The 14,838-nt window shown below is 55.8% G+C and overlaps 1 protein-coding gene across 3 annotated transcripts; it reads left to right on the forward strand.

The window, feature by feature from the left end:
- Nucleotides 1-573: 573 nt before the first annotated feature.
- Nucleotides 574-14,726, forward strand: HMOX2 (heme oxygenase 2). 3 transcript variants are annotated; one of them, XM_041401458.1, is made up of 7 exons: nucleotides 574-934; nucleotides 1,200-1,317; nucleotides 10,097-10,198; nucleotides 11,835-11,952; nucleotides 12,339-12,830; nucleotides 13,760-13,880; nucleotides 13,962-14,726. In XM_041401458.1, the coding sequence occupies exons 1-7, from the start codon at nucleotides 589-591 to the stop codon at nucleotides 14,084-14,086; spliced, it is 1,422 nt and encodes a 473-aa protein (XP_041257392.1). In that variant the 5' UTR covers nucleotides 574-588; the 3' UTR covers nucleotides 14,087-14,726. The 3 variants fall into 3 exon arrangements, with proteins under 3 accessions (XP_041257392.1, XP_041257393.1, XP_041257394.1); XM_041401459.1 differs by lacking the exons at nucleotides 574-934; nucleotides 1,200-1,317 and adding an exon at nucleotides 5,111-5,151; XM_041401460.1 differs by lacking the exons at nucleotides 574-934; nucleotides 1,200-1,317 and adding an exon at nucleotides 5,576-5,810.
- Nucleotides 14,727-14,838: the final 112 nt, after the last annotated feature.

Below are 14,838 nucleotides of genomic sequence, written 5' to 3' on the forward strand. Positions count from 1 at the left end.
CCTGTACCGGGCCAACAGATCCACACTTACAGTGCCAGCGTTTAGATATGGAAGGGATAAATCTGAGAGCAATCCTTCCTGCAGTTCTTCAAGAGGACTTGGAGCTGCTCAGAAAGCACGTTTCAAATGTGCTGGTTGGCTTTCCATACCCTTCCAGTATAAAATTTCTTCTGGAGGAATTTTATGTCAGATGTCTAATGGAACACAAAGTGCCTGGGGAGGTGATGTAGCCTTTGGCAGAACTATCCCTGTGATTACCCAAGGAAGATGAGGACTCCAAATCCCTGCAAAAGTCAAGGCCAGGTTGGATGGGGTTTGGAGCAACCTGGGATAGTGGAAAGTGTTCCTGCCCATCACACGGGGTCAAATGGGATGGGTTTTAAGGGCCCTTCCAACCCAAACCATGTGTGACTGCTAAGAATTCAGATTCATGCCCAAGATCAGCACAATCCCACTGCTCCCTTCACAACACTTTGGAGACCTGGGTGGCTCCAGCCCCTGACAGTGCCCAGGTTGGGCACCCCTGTCCTGGAAGGACATGGAGCCCAGATACAGATCTCCAGAGTTCTGCTCTGGTGTCCTCTGGAAATGTTCTTCCCTCAGAAATGGCTGGCTGCCATCGCGTCTGGTTCTTTGAGCCTCTGCAGCGAAGGCTCCGTGCTCCCCCGGGGCGGGCATTGCCTTCCGCCTGAAGCCCGGCTAAGGTCTCTTAGGGAAAACCCCCGACGGCCGTGGCGGCTCGGGGGAGAAAGGCTGGGGACGGAGCGGGCAGCAGGTGACGGGCCCCGAGCCCTCAGGGGGCCGAGGCCGCCACCACCGCCTCAGCCCCGCCGCCGCCATCCCGGACCGCCCGCGGGGCCGCCATGGCACACCGTTGGCCGTCACGTGACCGCGCCTCAGCCGCTGCGGAGCCGCCGAGCGGAGCCGAGCGCGGGTGAGGGAGCGGGACGGGGACACGGCGGGACCGGGACCCCCGGTGGGGCTGCGACCGGGGACACCACAGGGTTGGGGCAGGACCCCCGGTGAGGCTGGGCCCCCGGCAGGCCCCGCCGCCGCCGCGCCCCTCACCTGGGCGCCCCCCGCGTTCCCTCCCGGCCCCGCGGCCCAGGGGCTCTGGTGCACCCCCGCAGAGGCACCCCCTGCTCGGTCGGGTAAATCCCGGCCCGTCTGCCCCGCCCCGGGCCTTCCCCCCGGTGCAGGTCCCCTGAAAGGAGCTGGAAATGATCTCCCACATGGATCAGAAGGAGGAACTGTGGTTCTCCCACCTCCGCACCTACCGAGGGAAGCCCGAGACAGTGCTGAGCAGCACTTGCGCAGGTAAGGGGATGGTACAGTCATACAGTCACTGAGGTTGGGAAAAGCTCACGAAGATCGTGGAGTCTGACCATTAACCCAGCCCATCTGTGAACCTGCTGGTGAGTAAAACTGCTCCAGGATTCCCAGACCCTACAGAATGCATAGGATTGGTGATACCAGCATGGCCCACCGTCCTCCCAGTGGTCCCTAGCAGCAGCCAGTGCTGGGTCCCACAGAAGGCACAGGCACTGGTGTGTTCCTGGGTGCTCTCCCAGGCCCTGGCACTCTGTGACTCCAGAAACTACTGAAGCAGACATGCAATGTCTCAGTATCTCACAGCTCTCTCTGTATTTTCTTGCTGTCTGAAGTTGTGCATGTTTTAGCATCCATGACAGCATGCAGCCAGTAGTTCCACAGCATATTCAGCTGCTTTTTGAGTTGCTGCTTTCTTTAGTTTACTTTGAAGCTGCCTTCTAATAGCTCACTTCATGTCAGTTGTTCTTAATTCAGAGCAGATAGTGCAGGAGGGATCCCCACCCACCCCTTGTGGTTTCATAGTCCTCTGCAATACCCCTATCAGCTGCACCCTTTTTCTCCAATGCAGAAGCTGTTCTGTGCCTTTTATTATTCATGTCATGCTCTGTATCTCCCTCAGCTCTATTGGAATTTCTCTGAAATGGAGGATCCATCCCTGCCCTTGCACACAGTCAGGTTGTGGGGTTTGAGCTGCAAGGGCACAATTACATTCTCTTTATTCTCTGTTTTTCCCTGACGGTCATTAACATTTGATGAGCTCTTTTGTCTGCCTGGGAGCTGCAGTTTTCATCCATCTGCTCCAAGGGGCTATTCCAGAATGATATAAAGAACATCCTAGGCCCATCCATAGAGGAGCCCTCTATAGCAGCTGCTGGTATAGAGGCTGTTCCCCTCTGCACTTCTTTGTTTACCTGCAGTGAATGTCCTCTGTCATTCCCCTGTCACCTGGTTGGTCAGCATCATCAGGCTCTGACACAGTTCACAGTCAGCCTTTGTGTCTGAATAGCAGAATCATAAACACCTCCCCTTTGCCTTCCTTCCCACCTCATGAAGGTCATTCATCCCACGGCAGCTGAGTTTCCTTGCCAGTTTTGGTGAAGGATATGAATGTCTTTGAGAATGCCTTTGGACTCCAGATCTTCCTTCTGCTAAAATTGGTGACATCTCTGAAGAACTCCAAGTGGATTCTCTTGAGAAAGAGATCCAAGGGTACCTTTAAGGTGAAACTTAGGTTTTTTCCCAATGTCTGCACTTTTACTTATCTGGAGCTTGACTCAGATCTGAGCACTGGCAGTCTTGGGCACATCAGAGGCTTGAGATCAACCCAAATGGCATGGGCTGAAGAAGAACCACACTCTTCCTTGCTTGCTTGCTTATTAATTTTTTGCCAGTTCAGCCTTATACTTCCAGTGTGAATTCCTGAGCATTGTGAACTTCTTCTCCTTTCACTTAAAACACTTCCAGTGAGGTCCTGTCATCATGATTTTGATCAAACCCTTTACAGACAACAGCAACAGAGCAACTTCCCAAGCTCCACCGTCTGACCCACAGAGCAAGGGCTTCAGGCTGGGCTGCCAGAAATGTCCTTATCCTGTCTTTGGATGTCCCTCTTCTCTTTTCCTCCAGATCCCACCTGGATGGAGTAGCTGCAGACATGGTGTGTCTGCAGTTCCAGTTTCTGTTGCTCTCATGGCACAATTTTCAGGAAAGCTATATCAAGTGTCAATGTCACACCAGGCTGCTGTAGAAGGCATCTCAGGAGTGCACTGTGAAATCCCATTGTGGTGTTTTCTTACACTGCCCAGAAGGAGGAAGATCAGATGTGATCTTAGATCATCTGGGCTGTAATTCTGGACTCTTCAGTTCTGCAGTGCCTGTCCTGCTCCAAGACAGCACTTTGTTATCCCAGTTCTGTGTGCTCTCCCATGCATCCATGGGAGCACAGAGTTGCCTTTCTTCTGCCTCCAGGACAGGCGTAAGCCACGTTTGTTGTGTCTGATTTCATCCCTTAGGGCCTCCTTTGGGAGTGCCTCTCTCTGCAGCACCTGCAGCAGCAGATCAGGGATACTGCATTTGTTCTGCTGAGTAGGACAGCTCTTTGTGGCACTTCCATGACTCTCAGTTCAGCTTTTAATAACTCTTCAGATACCCTAGAAGAGCAGCCATCTTTCCTGTTCAAGCACTAAACTTTTACCTCTAATAATCCCTTAATTTCAGTGGATTCAGGTTCTGTCAGAGCACACAGGGCTGTTCCCAGGGTTTGTTCCTGTGAACATACTGAGAAATCCACTGTGTAGTTTGAAGGGAAATATCAGAACTTTCAGTAAGAGTCAATCTGGTGAATCTTTAGAATTTGATCCCTTTTGATTTTCCCTGTTTAAAGTTTCCTGTCTGTGACTTCTATCTAGATTCTCATTTTATTGCAACTGAAGATGGGATTGTGAGCAAAAAAGAGAAGAATCCCCACCAAGGCATCCCTGGGCCAGCAGAGCTGGAGGTTTCATTCTCAGGACTTTCCAAGGAGAACAATTCCCAGAGTCCTGCAGAGGACCCAGTCATCCCACAGAGGTCAGGAAGGGTTCAGAGACCTCTGAAGGAAAGGCAAAGACGAGTGATGCTGTGTGGGAAAAGTTTCAGGAAGCTGCCAGATGTTATCCAGCAGAGAAATCCCTCTGTGGGGAGGCTGATGGTATGTGGGGACTGCGGGAAGAGCTTCCGTGTGAGTTCCAACCTCGTCCAGCACCGGAGAATCCACACTGGAGAGAAACCCTTCTGCTGCACCGCGTGTGGGGAGCGTTTCCGGCAGCGCTCCCATCTCACCCAGCACCGGAGGACGCACACGGGGGAGGCCCTACGAGTGCTCCGAGTGCGGGAAGAGCTTCAGCGTCAGCTCCAAGCTGCTCCGCCACCAGGTGACCCACACCGGGGAGAAGCCCTTCGAGTGTGCCGAGTGCGGGAAGAGGTTCTGCGGGAACTCCCAGCTGGTGCAGCACCGGCGAGCGCACACCGGGGAGAGGCCCTACGCGTGCCGCAGCAGCTTCAGCGTCAGCTCGGCCCTGGCGCGGCACCGGCGCGTCCACACCGGGGAGAAGCCCTACGGCTGCGCCGAGTGCGGGAAGAGCTTCAGGCAGAGCTCCGAGCTCACGAAGCACCGGCGGGTGCACACCGGGGAGAAGCCGTACGAGTGCTCCGAGTGCGGGAAGAGCTTCACCGTGAGTTCGGCCCTCATCCAGCACCGCCGCTTCCACACGGGCGAGCGCCCCTTCGGGTGCTCCGAGTGCGGGAAGAGCTTCACGGTGAGCTCCCACCTCATCCAGCACCGCCGCTTCCACACCGGGGAGCGCCCCTTCGAGTGCACGGAGTGCGGGAAGAGCTTCCTGTGGAGGTCGGCCCTGCTGCGGCACCGGCGGGTGCACAGCGGGGAGCGGCCGTACGCCTGCACCGACTGCGGGGACAGCTTCAGGCAGAGCGCGCACCTCAGCCAGCACCGCCGCACCCACAGCGGCGAGCGGCCCTTCGCCGTCAGCTCCGCGCTCCTGCGGCACCGGCGCGTCCACGGGGCCGGGCAGCCCCGGGCTCCGATCCCCGCGGTCCCCGTGTCTCCGTTCGCTCCATTGGCTGCCCTGCTCACGGAGCGGGAAGGCTCTTTCTTTGGTGAGAACGAGTCCTGAAGGAGAGAGGTGCAAACAGGGGAGAGCCGGTGCGAGGAGCTGGAGGTCCGGAGAGCAGCGTGGACACAGCAGGGGCAGTTGGTGCTCTTGGGAGAGAAAGGACGTGCTTTGAAAAGGCTGGAATGTGCTTCGTGTATTTCACAGGAAGGTAAATGACTCTGTGCCTACATGTGGACAATTAACAGACTGAAGCACACGGACCATCTCAGAGCCTGCAACGCTCGGTCAACAAAAGCTCCTGATCCGTGTTCAGAGGCGCTGAGCTCCCTCCCTCAGCCCACGGGCTGGAGCCCAAGGCCTGGTGCCCTCGGCCCCGAGCGCTGGCTGTCCATATGTGCCCGCGGTCCTGCAGGGGCTGTGGGGCGGCAGCCTCGCTGGGTGCCGCAGCCGCCAATAAAGCCACCGGTGTCACAGCACCGCCGCCATGTTTCCTCCTCGGCCGCCCCTTCCGGCCGCCAGGGCGCGGCGTCGCTTGCGCATGCGTGTTTTTGCACTCCGGCCGCCCTCCGGGGGCGGGCCCTTGGGCGGGGCCGGCCAGGTGAGCGGAGGGGCGGGGTCAGGGACAGCACGTGGCTCACCGCCCACCCCATCCATCACCGCTTCTGCGCGTGCGCAGTCTCGCGCCCCGACCGCCTCCGGAGAGGAGGGGGGCGATCCTCGCGCGGCGCCTCGGCCGCCTTCGCCAATCGCCGGCGCGTGCCGTGCGCGGCTCCCGATTGGCCGCGCGGTGCCCCCGCGGCAATAAAGCCGGGCCGGCCGCGCCGGGCCTTTGTCTCTCGCCGGGGGCCGAGGGCGGCGGCAGCAGCGGTGAGTGCGCGGCGCGTCCCCATGGCAACGCGGCCGGGCCCGCGGGCCGTCCCCCTCCCTTGCGGCTCACACGGCGGGGCTCTGCCCGCTGCCGGTGGGCCGGGAAGCCCTCCCGGACCGCCTCAGAGCCGTGTTTGCGCGCCGCAGCCCCCCGGGGCCCGGGACCGTCGCGGCCGACGTGACCGCCCAGGCGCGGGTCGGGCCGAGCTGCTCGGGCCCACAGCTGCCGCCGCCAGCCGTGTGCCCGGGCGGGGCCGGCCGCTCGCAGCCCTCCCCGGTGCTGCCGTGTGGCCCCGGGAGCGAGCGCCTGCCCGGCGGCGTGTGGCAGCCCTGCTCCTCGGAGCCCCGCCGTGACTCTGCACGGCTGCTCGTGAGCGACGCCTGCGGCTTCGGGGGCCGCGGCCCTGCGCTGGTGCTGCCGGTGGCGATGGGGCCGCTCGGCTTTCCTTGGCCGCGCAGGGCTCAGAGAAGCACTTGGAGAACGAAGGCCGCTTGTTATTCCACCTTTTCCATTACTGGCCATCGTCCTGTTGAAGCCTCGGCCCCTCCACACAGCACTGCATTGCACGCAGCAGCCCCAGGTGCCTGTCACTGACCCTGCTTGGCGTCCCAGGCACAGCCGACGTGACCGCCAGGGCAGGCACTGGCTCTCCGCTGAACAAAGGCTGTTTGGTATCACTCTGTGTCTGATACAATGTTTTCTTTCTCAGCCCAGATCCAGCCCTGACTTACCCCTTGTCCTCATAGCTAGGGTGAGAAAATAGGTTGTTGCTGGGCTGACACGAGTGCCACCACCACAGGGCAGCACTGGACAAGGTCTTTGAGGTCACCAGGAGCTTCCTTTGCTCAGTTTGTTGAGGTGCTGGGCTGCAGCTCTAGAAGACAGAAGTAGTGTTTGTGTGGGCACTGCTAGAAGTGTCTGGGACTTGAATTACTGCCTAAATTTAGGCTGTGTCCAGGTGAAATCTTCAACTTACCTGGGATCAGGTAATATGGTAATTTAGTCCGAGGTTCCATTTCCAGCAGCAGCCAGTGCCAATCCCTCACCAGAAGGAGGTGGAGATGAGAATCTCCTGCTGGGATTGCCAGGTAACCTCTGGGATGATTCTTCAAGCCTCCAGGCCTGGAGTTCTGGGGTTTGTTTCTGCTGCAGTGATGGCAGGTCCAGCCACACTCTGAGCTCCGTGTGTGGGGAAATGCCTTGAAGTTGCATGCAAGTTAAACAGCAGATATGAACTCTGTACTTCCTGTGAGTTACCAAACTTCTCCCAGAACGCCCAATCAAATCTAGGGCTTCCAGTGCTCCTTCCCTGCAGCAGCAGTGTCTTCTTCCTTCAAAAGGCTTGGATTAAATGTCTTCCTACCTTGAGAAGAGCAGCTGTGCATCTGGGGCGTTCAACTTGGTGAAGAGATGTGTGTAGGGACAAACTGTACTCATCTAGATAAGGTGGAGGTGTTTTCTTAGGGAGTTTGAACACTGTCATTGGGAAAGAAATGTTTGGAATGCTGAGGTGTCCTGTACCAAACCTCCTCCCCACTCTCCAGCCCTGCTATCCCAGGTTGGATTGCTCCCAGACAGGCTGTGTCTGGGCACTGGGAGGTACCCTGAACATCAGCCAGCTCCTGGATGAGCAGAGCTCCCTGCAGCAAATGAAATGGCATTCCAGCCTCTGCAGAGGAGGTGGCACTGCCTGAGCCTCCTCCTTGGCGTGTGGGGCGTGCCCCCTTTCAGAGGAGCAGAGAAACCAGGGCTGTGACCACAAACTGGGGCTTGCAGTTGCCAGTTTTTGGGTAAAAGCAATGGTGTGTGGTGATGTGAGACACAGTGGCTCTGCCTGCCTTTCCTCCCAGTTCTGCAGTGACCCAGCACAGGGGAGGATGGGCTTTGTGCTGACTTGTCTTGTTGGGGATGTGTCTGTGCTAGAGACTATATTGGGAAAATCTCAGCTTCCACATTTTCCTGCAGAGTTCTGCCCTCACCTGGGGCTACAGAGACTGGTGTTACCAGTGCCACAGAGAAGAACTTGTCAGGCTGGGCCCTGCAAACAGGCCAGGGGAAACACAAGTATGAGAACATGCCAAAGGCCTTCAGTGACTTTTTGCATGGTAACCCCTGCTCCCAGCAGCAGACTGTGCTCCTGGGACAGTCATTCACCATTCCCATCAGCTGGGCTTCACAGCACCACTGACAGGGTTGGGTGGAGGCTTCTGGGGCCCCGCTGGGTTCCCTGTGTGAGCACGAGCGTGCTCAGCCTGTGGCAGTGGAGGCTCTGGTGAGTGAGCAGGGGAGATGATCTCAGGGCCACCTTTGGCCATGGGGAACCTTGAGCCACTGCTGCTGTTAAGCACTGATTTTGAGGTCTGACCTGGTGTGTTCCTTTGGGCTGGATTTGGTGTCAGCCTTCAGGCCTCTCCCAAGGGATGAGTGTGGCTCAAGTGCTCTGCTCTCACCAGCTGCTTTGTACCAGTGGCTGTTTCAGCCATGTGGAGACAGCACACCTCACCTCCAGGACTCTGGCTTTCTGGGAGTATAAGATAAATTGGAACTAATTTGTCTAGTTTCATTTTGGAATCTGCATCTCCTGAGAAGGTCCTGGGCTGCCATGAGCAGAGCAGGCAGGGTGTCACAGAGCTGGTGCCATTGGCAGGTGGCAAGTGTGCTGTTCCTCCTGTGCCCATGACAGGCTCCTGGCTGAGCTCAGCTGGCTCATTTGCCTTTGTGCTTTGGCTTCCCTTCCCCACACTGGTCATTTCCCCACTCTGAAGCTGTGAGGAGTGAAGGTGGATCCCTGAGTTGGGCTACCTAGTGAGTGATCACATAGCACAGCACCTGAAGCTGGATTCTGGCCTGACCTCTATCCTGGGCTGGGGAGGCTGCATGGTGCCATGTCAAGGGAGAGGGGCTGCCACCCCATGTGACCTGAATGACTTCTGTCCCAGCCCTGGGCTCCTGGCATCACAAAACAATGGACTTGGTCAGTCTTCCTCTGGGGAAGGCTCTGTCCCAGGAAACATAAAGATTCTGTGATCACAGGGGAAACCTTCACTGGTGGTGAGTCCCCCAGACCAGGCTGTGCCTGAGGATGGGGCTCAGCCCTGGCTCCTGCTTGGAGTGTGAAGAGCACTGAACAGGCTGTGAATCAGGCTGAGAAACTCTGGGGTGAGGAGCTGGAGAGCAATTAATTTCTAACTGGTGTGCTCGTGTGAGCTGCTGTGCCAGTGCTGGCCCTGTGCTAACCAGCTGCTTGTTGGCTCTCCCAGTCCCCAGCTGTGGGCTGAGCAGTGAATCCATGGATGCAGCCCAGCAATGGGGGCTGAACTGAAGTGGGGAGCACGAGGATGGCTCCCTTGGTGGGTGTTTTCTGAAGAGCCAGCATCAGCTTGGCTCCTTGCTCCTCTCCCAAGGCTGCCTGAAAGGTGGTGGTGGTGTTGCTCTGCACAAAGCTGATTACAGCTCCATTTTATAAATGAGCTGCCTGGATTTCTGTGCTCAGCCAGTGTAATCCAGGTGTGTCTTGTCCCTGCTCCTGGGTAAGGCTTTGTGCATCCTCTTACATCCAAGGAGATTTGATTTCCTCTTGCAGATGAGGAGGAGGAACTCAGTTACTTATGGGATTTGAAGTAAATTCTGCCAGGCAGGAGAGGAGGATGTGAGTGGGAGCAGGAGCTGTCTGCAGCTCTCTCTGCTTGGAGAGTGGCCCAGGAAAGGCAGAGCAGTGAAATCTGCCCCTGCTTTGGAAGTTCCTCTATTCTGTCAGGGGGAATGTTCTTGTTTCCCCTGTGAGCTGCCTGACTTCAGAGCTCAGCTGGCCTAATTCAGCACTGCTTACTTCAGGGAAGCTTTGTACTTGTACATGTAGCTTGTTCTTCCTCTTGAGTGAAGAAGAGGGGCTTCCCTTTCCAGTTACTCTGCTCAGAGTGGGACACTGGGGGAAATACTTGGTAGCACCAGGGGAAAGCAGCCTGCTCACGAGTCCAGTGCAGATTCCCAACATGAAGGTCTCATCTTCAGCCAGGAGCCATCCTGGAGGGGGAAGCAGAATGCAGGCTGCTGTGTTTAATGTTTTGTGAACTGGTGTCAGTGTTGAGTTCACCTGAAGTGGCTGAACTGAACAGGCAAATCTGCATCCTTGGGAGTGCCTGGTGTGAGGTGGAAACAGCCAGAGGCTGCTCCTCACTGCCCTGCCTGGTAGGGCTGCTCAGAGAACTCCTGGTTCAGCATTTCACACCCATCCCTTTGCTAAGGCAGCTTCCACTGCAAGTCCCTCTCTGATTTTGCTTTTCAGACTGATCCCAGCAGTGACCACAATGCCATCAGCCCTGGAGAGCCCGGAGGGGGGAGAGGAAGACATTTTGCACTATGAGGAAATAGAAGATGATGCTGTCAGGTGAGTTCTGCCCTACACAATGGCACAGACACAGCCTTGGGTAAGGCAAGAGATCTTCCAGGTAAAGGAGTGATCCTCCTCATCTGAAAGAAGTGAGGGGCCCCAAGAAGTGATCAATCAAATACATGTGCTGTGAAATCTTTGTAGTCAAACTGTACTGTAAGGTTGGAAGGGATGGGAAAGAGTGATCTGGCAGGGCTGACAACAAACACTCGACTATGAAAGTCACATTTCAGAAACACTCTTGACTATTTGGCAGCTGTGTTTGTGTCTTCCTGGCCGAGGGGAGCCAGTTTTCCATGGCTTGCTGGGCAGGCTTCTTGTTTTGAAAACTGACTCTAGAGGTGAACTCTGCTCTGATGAGCTCCTGCCTTTGCAGAGTACCCAGGTCTAGGCAAGGACATTTTCTAGGAGGTTACTTTAAAAAACAAATTCAAACAAGTGTTTTGAAAGCCAAGGCTTCAGACTTGGAAAACAGGAAGGCTGACTAGGGTGCTTTCTAGAAGATCTAGACAGGCTGGTTGACTTCTTTGACTTGACAGGCTCAGCTTCATGAGAAGTTAATGTTTGCTGGCTCTGCTGGCACACTCAGTGGGCCTGGAGTGTTCAAAGCCTCTCTTAGAGCTAACACAAGTGTGCTAGCTGTAGCAAAGTAGTGATAAAAACTGTGAGGTGCACTTTGACATGATTTGTGTGTGTGTTGATTCTGTACCAGTGTCCTGATGCTGAACCTGAAGGGTGGCTGTAGCTAGGGGGATGTGGGTCTCAGGCAACCACTGACAGGAGGAGAGGACACAGCCTTCAGCTGAACCAGGGGAAGTTTAGGTCAGACAACAGAAAAAAATTCTTCACTGCAAGAGTGATTGGGCACTGGAATTGTCTGCCCAGGGAGGTGGTGGGGTCACTGTCCCTGGATGTGTTTAAGAGCAGCCTGGATGTGGCACTCAGTGCCATGGTTTAGGTGCTGAGGAGGTGTTAGGTCATAGGTTGGACTAACCCAGTTCATTCTGTGATTCTGTGTCCAGATAGGTGCAGTGCCTGGAGCCTAAAATCATATATTTTAATGTTTTGGGTCTTTTTTAAAACAAGACACCTTGTGGAAACTTGAAAAACCAGTGTAATGCAGGAGAAATAAACTTTTTAAGGGTATTCTTGCCCTGTTTTGCCATTCAGCTCTCATCTCTTCACTAACAATTGATATCCAAGTTGGGAAAGCTGAGGGACCTACCTGAGCCTTTTTTCTTCTCCAGCAGAAGATACCACCAAGGCCCCCATGCCCTTTAGCCTGCCCTGATGCTCCCCATATGCTCAAGGCTTCCTTGTGTAGTGTTGTTGGGCTCACATGGATGAGAAACAAAAGTCGTGGTGCAAGGATCAGCAGGTCCTTGGCAGTTGCTTCAGCACCCTGGGCCAGAGCCCCTGGTAAGCCCCAGCCCTCCTGGAGTGGCAAGGCTGGTTGGCACATGGGCTGCTTCCTCCCGCAGGTGCCAGCTCAGCCTGCAGGGTGGCCTGAGGGTCCCACCTTGCACATCCTCTAAACTGGGATGGTAGGTGGTGGGGGATCCCTCCAAACACAGCAGGGACAAACTCTTGCTGCATGAGGCAGTGGGGTGGAAGGAGCTCTGTTTGCCTGCAGCCCCATGGACCTTTCGGAGCTGCTGAAGGAGGGGACGAAGGAATCGCACGACCGCGCGGAGAACACTCAGTTTGTCAAGGACTTCCTGAAGGGCCGCATCAAGAAGGAGCTCTTCAAGGTGGGTGTTGCTCTGCTCCCCATCTCTGTGATGCACCCAGTGACTGATGCAGGCTCCAAGGCAGAGCCCCACAGCCTGGGGGTGCTATGGTGGTGGGCAGGGCAGAGCCTTGGCTCCTTCATGCATTGCCTGCCTGCTACAGGCTCTCCAGGCTGGTTTTGTGCCGGGCCTGGGGGTTTGCTCTTGTTTACCCCAGTTCCACATAGGCAGGAGTAGTCATGAGACGAGTCTCACGTGAGCTGTGCTCTGTCCATAGCTGGCCACCGTGGCCCTTTACTTCACCTACTCTGCTCTGCACCCCAGTTCCACGTAGGCAGGAGTAGTCATGAGATGAGTTGTGCCCATCCAGTGAGCAGCTTCTCACGTGAGTTGTGCTCTGTCCATAGCTGGCCACCGTGGCCCTTTACTTCACCTACTCTGCTCTGGAAGAGGAGATGGATCGCAACAAGGACAACCCTCTCTTTGCTCCTCTGTATTTCCCCGTGGAGCTTCACCGGAGAGAAGCTTTGGCCAAAGACCTCAAATATTTTTATGGGGAAGACTGGAAAGAAAAGATCCAGTGTTCAGAGGCAACTCAGCAGTATGTGGACAGAATCCATCACGTGGGACAACATGAGCCAGAGCTGCTGGTGGCTCATGCTTACACACGCTACATGGGGGACCTCTCAGGTGGCCAGGTGCTGAAGAAGGTAGCCCAGAGGGCCCTGAAGTTGCCCAGTACTGAGGAAGGGATCCAATTCTACGTGTTTGACAACATTTCCAACGCACAGCAGTTCAAGCAGCTTTACAGAGCAAGAATGAATGCTCTGGACTTGGACAGGAACACCAAGGAAAGGATCGTGGAAGAGGCCAACAAAGCCTTCAGATTTAACATGCAGGTACTAAACAAATCCCTTGGTGTGTAGGTGCTGCAGCTTTTAGGTCTGGCCCAGGTTAATTCAGTCACACCAATCACCCAGTGAGTGGTCTGGGGCTGAGACCACCACAGCCCCTCCTTGAGGGGTTGGGATTCTAGTTGAACTACCTCTTTCACTAGCTTCAGGCAGGAATTCCTCCCATGCTCCAGCACCACAGCCAAGCACTTTGATTAAGGCAAAATTAATATGACTTGAAGATTCCCACAGGCTGTGTGGCTGTGAAGCAGTGAGGAGAGCAGAGCTCTTGTGCCAAGACAGCCTCAAACAGTTTGAGTGTGCTGCACCACCCTGGTGACAGTTCATCTCCTGTCTCAGGTCTGACTTGTTGCCCTATGGTCAAAAATGTCTGGAGCCTCCCATAGCATTTGCCTCTCATCAAACCTGACCGAACTGCCTTTTTCCCCAGGGGATGAATACAGATTTAGCTACTGGATGGAAGTTTTAATCTTGTGCTTGTAGCAGGTCAGTGTGATTTGAACTGGCCAGAAACATGGTGAGGTGTGGTTGGCTCCTTCGTCAGGATCCTTATGGAATGCCATGGCAGCGAGAGGGGCTGCCTCCAGTGCAGGAGCTGGGATCCTCCAAGGGTCTGCAGCAGGGAGGGGAGAGCCTGTTGCCCCACACTCCCACCCACAGCAGGCTGGGAAGTGAGCAGCACAGTGGTGCTGCCTTGCTCCTGGCTCTGACTGAATGCTCTTGGGATGGGCTGTGCCTTCCTGGAGCTGCAACATGTGCCGGGTGTCACCCCAGCTCTGCAGTGGATGCCTGGAAAGGTGTCTGGGGACAGGGAAGCAGGAGTGGTGCTTGCCTGTTCCCCAGATGATTGCAGGGGTGTGGTTGAGAGCTGCCTGGCTCTGCCTGCCTCCTGTACTCACTGTGACCACTTGCAGGTGTTTGATGAGCTGGACAAGATCGGCAGGTCGCTGGGAGAAGAAGCTCAAGATGGAGGCTTTCCAGTCCATGATGGAAAAGGAGACATCCGCAAATGCCCTTACTATGCAGACAAACTGGGTAGGTGGTGGCGGCGAGGGAGCTGCCACGGGCGTGTGGCACAGGAGCGGCAGGGCTAACGGTGCTTTCTGTGTCCTGCAGGCACGGCAAGCCCCGGCTGCCCCTTCCACGCTGCTGTGGGCCTGGCCAGGCAGCCCCTGGTGCAGCTGCTGCTGGCAGCCTGCATGGCCGTGGCAGCGGGAGCTGCAGCCTGGTACATCCTGTGATGGGCACAGTGTGGCTCTGCCTGGGGGCAAGGGAGAGATGTGCCCTGCCTGCTTTCCGACCTTTCCCTTGCTGGTGGTGAGTTGGCTGCAGAGTGGAGTAAGGAAATAAACAGGAATCCTGTGGGACTGTCCAAGCCTCCTTGCACACCACTGTAACACGTCTTTAGCTGACTAGTGCACGGGACTGGTCAGTGCCAGGGGGTGAGGACTCCTCTGCAGCACTGCCCTGCCCAGGCTGGGGCAGCTTTTAAGGCTAGAGATGTCCTGTCCTGTCCTGGCAAAGGCTTCACATGCTTGGCTTTTCATCTCCATCCCTGAAGCAGTGTCTGGAGGAGGTTTCCTGCCCTGGGTTGCATATGCAGAATGTGTCACCAGCCTTTCAAACAACGAGCATTTGCTTTCCTACCCTGAGAAGCTGAGGCTCTGTCATGGGGCTGTTGGCTCAGAAGAGTGTCCTGTTTGGTGCAATGTCTGAGGAAGCAAGTCTGACTCCTGTTGGAGGGAGCTCCTTGGGTATGGGGGCAGGACCATGGTGGAGTATGGAGGTGACAGATGTGTATTGTGCAACTTCAGGGTTGAGGGTTGGTTGTTGGTTATTTTTCCTGAAGCCTTGACTGAAATAAAAAGTTGCAATGCTGTAGCTGGGGGAAGCCAAAAGCACATCATTGTGAGAATGGGGAGGCTGGGGAGGGGGCTAAGGTGGAAAAAGGGAGGGCCATCCCAGACTGTTTCACTTGTCTCTGACTCATGCA

The sequence above is a fragment of the Onychostruthus taczanowskii genome, unplaced genomic scaffold, assembly GCF_017590055.1.
Source record: "Onychostruthus taczanowskii isolate IOZ18803 unplaced genomic scaffold, ASM1759005v1 scaffold19, whole genome shotgun sequence".
NCBI classification, from domain to species: domain Eukaryota; kingdom Metazoa; phylum Chordata; class Aves; order Passeriformes; family Passeridae; genus Onychostruthus; species Onychostruthus taczanowskii.

What these genes read in the sequence shown, in the direction of transcription:
- HMOX2 (XM_041401458.1), top strand. Translation starts at nt 589, where the DNA reads ATGTTCTTCCCTCAGAAATGGCTGGCTGCCATCGCGTCTGGTTCTTTG. An exon ending in TCAAGAAGGAGCTCTTCAAG is followed by an intron (nt 11,953 to 12,338) that starts GTGGGTGTTGCT and finishes CTCTGTCCATAG; the next exon opens with CTGGCCACCGTGGCCCTTTA. An exon ending in TTACTATGCAGACAAACTGG is followed by an intron (nt 13,881 to 13,961) that starts GTAGGTGGTGGC and finishes TGTGTCCTGCAG; the next exon opens with GCACGGCAAGCCCCGGCTGC.